General features: G+C 39.5%; 1 protein-coding gene across 1 annotated transcript; it reads right to left on the reverse strand.

Annotated features, from left to right (window-relative positions):
- Window positions 1–5,191: 5,191 nt before the first annotated feature.
- Window positions 5,192–7,788, reverse strand: LOC135508145 (homeobox protein SIX6). The gene is made up of 2 exons (XM_064928137.1): window positions 7,029–7,788; window positions 5,192–5,983 (listed from the first exon to the last, which is right to left on the reverse strand). The coding sequence occupies exons 1-2, from the start codon at window positions 7,598–7,600 to the stop codon at window positions 5,818–5,820; spliced, it is 738 nt and encodes a 245-aa protein (XP_064784209.1). The 5' UTR covers window positions 7,601–7,788; the 3' UTR covers window positions 5,192–5,817.
- Window positions 7,789–8,219: the final 431 nt, after the last annotated feature.

The following is an 8,219-nucleotide window of genomic DNA, read 5'->3' on the forward strand; positions in this document are numbered from 1 at the left end:
AGAAGTTAGAGAGATATAAATACACATTTATTTTTACTCTACTAATTGTAATGGTATCTAGTTTATAATAGCAATAAGGCACCTCGGGGTTTGTGGTATATGGCCAATATACCACGGCTAAGGGCTGTATGCAGGCACTTAAGAACAGCACTTATCCGTGGTATATTGGCAATATGCCACACCTCCTCGTGCCTTATTGCTTAAATATAAGGCTAAAGCATAGGCTAGTAATAGCCTATACATTTTGAGTAGGCTCGCCTATACAGCCGGTAAGGGATGGCATTCTGCAGAAGCTATAGGAAGACCTACGAAACCAGAGGCGTCGTGCCTGATACATAGACCACTTGTGTGGTCTATGTATCAACACGTGTTATGTTCGAAATAACATTAGGTCTACATTTTTTTACGAAATAATATTTTGTGCACAGTAGGCTATCTTTATTTTAACATCCAATGACAATATTAACACAATGAATCAACAGTCAGTTGCTTAGCACCTTAATGCTTGACCTCACTCTCATTTATAGCATCAATTAAAGTATCTGGAAAACATATTCAAGTTCATAGAAAATTATCATTTCATTATAGATTTTTTCAATCGAAATGGACGATGTTTGGTAAGGCCTGGGTGACAAAGAGCAGATATGCTAACAGCCTAACCCAGGAGCAAACATACAGGCGGCATTTCAGTACGGTGAATGGTTGTGCCCTGTCCAAGGTGCTGAAACTCGCCTCTGGTATTCTATTATGTATCATCATGATCGCCGTTGACTGCCACTTGCTAAAAGGGTGCCGTGCAACACGATCAGACAAAAAGCTATAGGATTACAGACTATTTCACACTCCTCCATGAACAGCTAAGTTAAAATGTTGCTTAATTTAATTTGGTTGATTGTTGCCCCTTGTGTAAACGTGTAAACAAAGAAACGGCGCATTCGTGCAGAACTTATCCCAGTCTCTCGTCTCACTCTCAATTCAGGACAGTTTTTGTGTTGTGTTAGACATAGAACAACAGGTTATGAAGGATATTAAGCGATGTGGGTTTATTGCAGCCTGTTGGATGCATACCAATAAAATAACAATATTTCTGGAAACCAATTCTAACACAATGGAAACATTTAAACTTTAAATAACATATATAGCCTATAATTCGTTATGATAGTAGGAGTGTGGGTTAGCATGACAGCGGTGTCTGGTAAAGCAGGTCAGTACTACCCAATATCACCACCAGGGGGCATCCGTAGCATTCTCAGTGAGAATATTATGAAATGCCTGCCTTCATGACATTTTTAGATGTTAAATATTAATAAACTTGAATACGGGATAACTACACTAGCATCATTCTGCGAACTTAAATTATGAAAGAGAAAATGGTCCAGTGAAGAAAGTATCTGACTTCAAAGAAACACATGCGACACAAACACGAATGTAACCTACTTACAAATAAGCAATTTTCTGGAGTATAAAAGACGTTGAGGATTCCTATTAATAATACAAAATAGGGCTGGGTAATTTATATGGATATCTGACTGTCTCCAGTGAATGCGCTGTTCTTGCTGAGTGAACGAACAAAAAACGAATGGGATATAGCCAACAATATTTAAAAAAACGAACAAATAAAACAAGATTGTGAAGAAGCCAACATTAAATTGTTACATTCAAACACCTAAACTGGCTCCACGCGTGCCCATGTTGATTTTGTCTATCTTTACCAGACGCGTTCATTACCCGCAGGTTAAAATACCACAACCAACAGTGAAACAACTATATTAATTTGGGGACCGGTCGAAACACACATGAAACATTCATGGTCATTTAAGAGAAACAAACCAAGCGACATGCGTTTTAAACGACAGTTAATGGCAGAGACGACATCAAGAAAGTGTTCAAATCAAATGAACACATTGTTGGGAGACGCGGCAGATTGGGTCTACTGGGATGGGGCAGTTAGGAGTCCTTCTTGAGAGCTTTGCTAATTAAGATGGAGCAGGACAAGGCTCTTAAATGCCTTTATGTTTCTCCATAATTTAATGACCTCATCCGCTTCAGAGAAAACAGGGAAAAATCCGGCAAAATGTGAATGGTCCGTTCTATGGCAAGGGGTCTATTCTGTCGTAATATCTGTTTTACGAAAATAATAGACTAGATTTTGGAAATGTCTCTTGGTTACAGCTGATAATATGAATAACAATAATAACAACAATAAAAAGGACAGTAATAATAATAATACAAATATGCCTATAATTGAATATGTTTTTTTACGGGACCATGTTGGCTATAGCCGAGCATATAATGTGTAAATAAAAAATAAACCTAAAACCAGGGGATTTAAACAGGAAGCAGAGTGGGGTAAAAAAATATTCCAGACCAATCAAAGGAGAAGTTGTAGGTTGGCCTATATTACAGTCTAGTTGTATATTAGGCTACAGCGTGGTCTTACAATCACCGTTGGAAGAAATATGCATAAAATAACCCAGAGATAAACTAACACCGATTAATAAAAAGCCTACTTAAAAAATAGATTATTAAAGACAAGAGTATGTGGTAAATAGCCAGACACTATCATGTAGACCTAACTGCTACAGGATAAATAGTACACATTGACATAGCCCACTGTTAGTGCTGACACCAGCTCGCATCACATAGTGAACGCTATCACTGCTGAACTCCTTTGACAGATTCGATCATAATAAAGTCGCAACAGCATAGAGAGATCGGAGTTCAAGAGAAGGAGAACCTTCTTTCATATTATGATGGACACATAGGCTACATTGAAATTGGTGTTGCACCTGCTTTAATTTTTTTAAATGGCTTAAAAACTACACAAAAATCCATAATGTTACCAAGATATAAATGGGCTGGAGGTCTAAAAGGATGAGAGTCAAAGGTCTTTAAAATGAACCCGCTTCAGCCGTTATATCCAACGTCGTTTCATATTTTACAAAACGTAGAGGCCTTTTCTTTATTATTCAAAATGTTCGACGTGTTTATTGGAGCACAATTAACGTGCTATGACTGCTGCAAACGTACAAGTCAGAAAACAGTCAATCAATTGGTCATTAAATCCTTTTAATCGCCCAACTCACGAATTCACATTGCAGCAGCTGCCAAACACACACACACTACACAAAAGTTCTGATTTCCGTACCCCTGGCAGACTACCCTGACTGCAGTTCATTATTTGAAGGGGAACCCGTGTTGCTTCCGCTCACAAAACATTGGGAGCGCCCCTTTGTTCACGCGGGGACCCTAGACCTCATCATTAGTGCTGATTACCGCTGACCAGTTTGACAACCTTATTGACTGCTACAAATACCTTTTCATGCATCCCCCTGGTCGCCCTTATTTTCAATAGAAACGGAAATATTCAGCCATTTTGTCCCCATCATTTGAAAGAAACTCAAAGCGCCCCTTTTCGTCCCCTCACATGCTTCCTCTTTATCCCAAAAACGAAACACTGCATTGACTTCTGTGTTGTTCCAGCTGAAAAACGTTCAGAGAAATACAGTTTGTTCCTTTCACTGGTTAGTTGAATGAATTGGAAATTGGATGAAAACCCAGGTGTAGGCCCCAACCCAGAACTCTGGATCCGTTGGAAAAACAGCACTTCTGTGTTTTTCATTTCTTATTTACGATGCTCATTTGGACTGACATCATATAAGCGCACGGAAAGAGGGATGGGCATTTTTTTTACAGCAGATGAAGGCCTATATATGCACGGTTTACCCTAATATTTACGTTCTAATAGCTAACTCTCGTCTTTACGTTCTAATTAATAGGCATTTATTCATCAGAACCAGGGATGTATGCTAGCGGTAAAAGTTGCAAATAGTAGCATAGGCAAAACCCTAACGCAAAAAATACACACAAAACACTTAAGGGCCTATCTCAATGCGTAAACCCTGCCTCATCGATCATATCATCATAATACCAAATGTAGGGCAGGCCTATCTGGTCATTACGTTTTTTAGCCCGCCATAACTGGTCTGCTACAAACCTTTATGCCTATAGGTCTACTCTTAAAAACGTTGTTTTCACTGAACCCTTAATGAACAAATATAAATAACAGACTATTCAAATACCAGTTTTGCTAGCATGATATCATTATAGCCATGAAATGAAATATAATTTTGTATTTTTTCACCCTTGAAAAATAGGCCATAGGTGTATAGGCTAATCGTGGCAGACTTTAGGTTATCAAACATTCATTCTGCGATAATAGGAAATATGGTTTAGAATAGATCCACGATCGAATAGTAGCCTATCGCATCCCATGCAGATGCAATTCTTTGACAAGTTTTAGCCTATCAGCTATAAATCGATGATTCAATTATCTAAATTAAATGTGATAGGCTTAGTCTACAAAATCATAATTTGAAATACACAACAATAGCACTATTGAGATTAAAATGTAGGACAATAGCCTATGTATTTCCATGCACATCCGTCAGCCAGATCGCATTTCATATTATGGTGTTGTGTAGGACAATTTGTTTTTGCTCCGGGAGACTGTCTCATTTTGTGAGCCGGCCTTTCTCTGACCTCTGGCTGTCATGCCGTATTACATGACGCAAAGCATGTTGTTGGTCAATTAGGCTATATGTCGAGAACGTGTCACGGCACAAAGTGTGGCATTATAAACTATTTAAAAAAAAATCTTACTCAGAGTCCACATTTGAAGATCTGTAGCTTATGTGGTAGTTAAGTACGTACATCCTGAAGAACACAATGTGATGCAGAAACGTTGATTTATCCAATATATTTCTGGGAGCTTATTGTGCGACTGCTTATTTGTATAGCCTACTACAGTTCACTCTCCGTTAGTCAGCACCTCTACTAACTTGTTTGGGGTGTGCGCCACCTCATGTCTTTTTAGTAGTTAAATACTTAACATGCCTGAAATACCCAGATATATAACCGAGACCACTTCATCAAGGCAACGCAGAGGCACAAAATGATACACACAGTACGCTGCATCACACTATAGGCCTATCATAGGACGATACTTTAAATATTCTGTCACAGATAATCATATTGTAAATATCGTCACAAATCCCAAAACTATAATCTAATTTATTGTGGCAAATTACTAGATTGCCTAATAATATCAAGTAATAATCGAGTGATACAATAACTGCAAACACAATTCTCAATCGTTGTAATCCGAGAATAAAAAAAACGGATGTTTTGTTCTTTTGATAAACAATTATTTTATTAAGTTATCTTTACTTCTTTAAAAAAAAACGTTTTTACTGAAACACATGTTTACTAAAGCGCACATGCTCAACGGGTTCACCTGTGCACAAGGTAAATATTAAAAACACCAAGCAAAATAATATCACATTCTAACAGAGCCAATCATTTAAATAGGTAAATAAACATTATTTATAAAACTTTAAAAGTAAAGTAAAAATATTACAGCGTCTTTTCAACATGAAATACCCACAGAAAATAGCAGGTTAGGCGCTCAAATGTCTTTTTTTTCTTCATTTTTAGTTGTATCTTGAGGCATTGGTTTATTAGTCCTCCCTAAAAAGGGATTGTGAATATGAATATGATTTTTCTTTACATTTTCTGTCCGCTTTTATTAGCTTCAGCCATCCATAGCGGAAAAACGACAACAAAAAGAAAGTATAGCTTTAAGACAGGGCATTCCGTCAGATCCCTCATGTTTTGGCAGCCATCAAAGAAGACCAGTTTCTTTAAATTCAAACGCAGGCACTGACTGTTTTTTTTTGTTAGATTGTCTTTTAGGATCTCCTTTATTTATCTCCTGTGAATTTATCCTCTCCCTCCTCTGGACTGCCTCGTGCGCCATTAGATGTCACATTCGCTGTCGCTGGAAGTGATCGAGATAGCCGAGGTGGCGGCTTTGCTTGACAAACTAGCCTCGGGACTAGAGGCGGGACCGAGTCGATCGACGGTTCCATCATCATCTGCCAAAGACCGAACCGAGCCTTGGGACATCCCTTGCTGTTGTAGCCTGGGTAAAAGACAGACATGGGGGGAATACTAGAATTAGAAAGCACAATACGAATAGGTTCTATTAAAGTAAATCCTCAATTGAAACAGCATTTTTGCTGTAGTTTAGTCTAGCATCAGATACACACGTGCCAGACCAGGAGCCAAACAAATGCATTTTTAAAATATCATATAGCCTTACAAGTAAATGCACAAACACAATCAAGACACATCAATCCCAAACCCACACAGTGAGCACAATTTCAAAGATCGTCAGACTAGCCTGAATATTTTCTTATAGGAAATCATTTAGATTCGTTCAATACACGTGCTGCCTTCATGATTTGCTGTTCAGCACAAGTGGCATCAGAGATGATTGAACAAATAACCTAATACCGTAGGGCTCTTGTGTTTCTGTCTTTCATTAAATTAAGCAACATCCATGATACAAAAATGTTTCAGACAATTTCATGTTTGTTGTTAAATTATGTTCAAAGATTTAACACGGACAGCGGTCAATACAATCTAAATGGATTGTGGAAAACGAAGGATAATCTGAACGGGATTATTGAGACACTTGACTCGGGGAGTAGCTAGGCCTATGCTTCAAGTTTAGTTTAGGCAAGAATGCATAGGCTAATGGTCAATTTGGATAAACACTGCATTAAGACACGCGTTTGTTTTGCAATGAAAATGACAAGGGCTATAGTCACACAATGGAGTTTGTCATACAGTTTGCTTCATTTCAATAGGCTACAGCGTTTATGGTGTCATTTCCGTTGAGAATATTTATGAACAAATGTAATTTAAATATACTATTTATATATTATAGCCAACTATATGTATATGTTAATGTTTACTCAAAATAACATAATTCAAACAATTAAATAGAACAATATTTGCACAAATAATTGCTTTTATTGAAAAACATGCAAATACTTAGGCTGACTGAGATAGTCGCAACGTAAGGTCCCTTTCGTTAAGAATGTAACAATAAACGTTGTAGCTACCTCACACCATATTTGATAAAAATACAAAAAAGGTACAGACTGCAGCATGTAGCCTACCTATTTTTCGCAGCCGCCGCTCTATCCCTTTGTCTACGATTTTTGAACCAGTTTCCCACTTGTGTGGGAGTAAGTCCAGTAGCCTGCGCGAGCTCCCTCTTTTTGCTCGGGTTCGGGTAAGGATCCTGCAAGTACCATTCTCGTAACAAATGTCGGGTTCTCTCCTTGAAGCAGTGGGTCTTTTGCTCTCCGTCCCATATCGTTCTGGGTAGAGGGAACTTCTTACGCACCCTGTATTTGTCCACTGGCCCTAGCGGGCGGCCCCGCAGCTTCTCTGCCTCCTGGTAGTGCGCCTCGAGCCACAGGGCCTGTAGTTTAGTGTGAGACTCTTTGGTGAACTTGTGGTTCTCCAGAATGTGGTAGAGTTCTCGGAAATTCCCGGTGTGGTAGGCCACGATGGCCCGCGCCCTAAGCACGGACTCATTCTTGTTGAGGACCTCGCAGGCTGCTGGGGCGACGGGCAGAGACCAGAGGAAGCGACCGAGGCGCTCAATGTCCCCGCTCTCTTCCAGAGTCTCGCAAACCCCCGCAACCTGCTGGGGGCTAAAATTCAAGATAGGCAGCTGAAACATGGAGGCTTTTCGTTTCACCTCCGTCTCTCTCTGACTCACACGCTCCCCTCTCGCGCCTACCCTTCTCTCCCTCTCGCTCTCTGATCGTCGGATCCACACAAAAAGGCAATCCCAAAGTTAACAGATCAACCGTTAAAAACACGGAGGAACTATGCCCTCGGCTGGTGAACTTGGTATGTAGAAATTACAAGAGTATAAAAACTAGACCCGAGATGTATTTTGAAGGGGGAAATACAGTCAGCCCCTCTGCTGATTTTCTATTGGACTTGGCAGATTGGTTGCCATGGATGCCCGTCAATCACTGTCAAGTTTACCAATCACGCGGAAAGGAGCGCTAAGAGAATGCAGCACCTCCCAGTGCTCGACAGAGGCTTTTTAGAATGTAAACATTTTGACCTTTGCTTTTTGTCTTCAAACCTTTAATTGCCTTCCATGTTTTCCTACATCCCCTCCTTTGTAAATCATGGCTGTGTAGAAGAAAAGCGCCGGGTCAATTAAAACGCAATACGTTCACACGTTTAGCCTACTTCTTTCATTGAAAAGGGAAAATAAGACCCCGCAGCAGGCACGACAGATATTGGCTGATTATCAGACCGTTTTAAAAATGGTTCAAATAAAG

Source organism: Oncorhynchus masou, chromosome 21 (assembly GCF_036934945.1).
Source record: "Oncorhynchus masou masou isolate Uvic2021 chromosome 21, UVic_Omas_1.1, whole genome shotgun sequence".
Lineage (NCBI taxonomy): Eukaryota > Metazoa > Chordata > Actinopteri > Salmoniformes > Salmonidae > Oncorhynchus > Oncorhynchus masou.

Bases quoted from the DNA above. Each gene is read 5' to 3' on its own strand.
- LOC135508145 (XM_064928137.1), bottom strand. From the start codon at position 7,600: ATGTTTCAGCTGCCTATCTTGAATTTTAGCCCCCAGCAGGTTGCGGGG. The intron at 5,984-7,028 runs GTAGGCTACATG...TCTTTTACCCAG, and splicing joins GCGGCGGCTGCGAAAAATAG to GCTACAACAGCAAGGGATGT.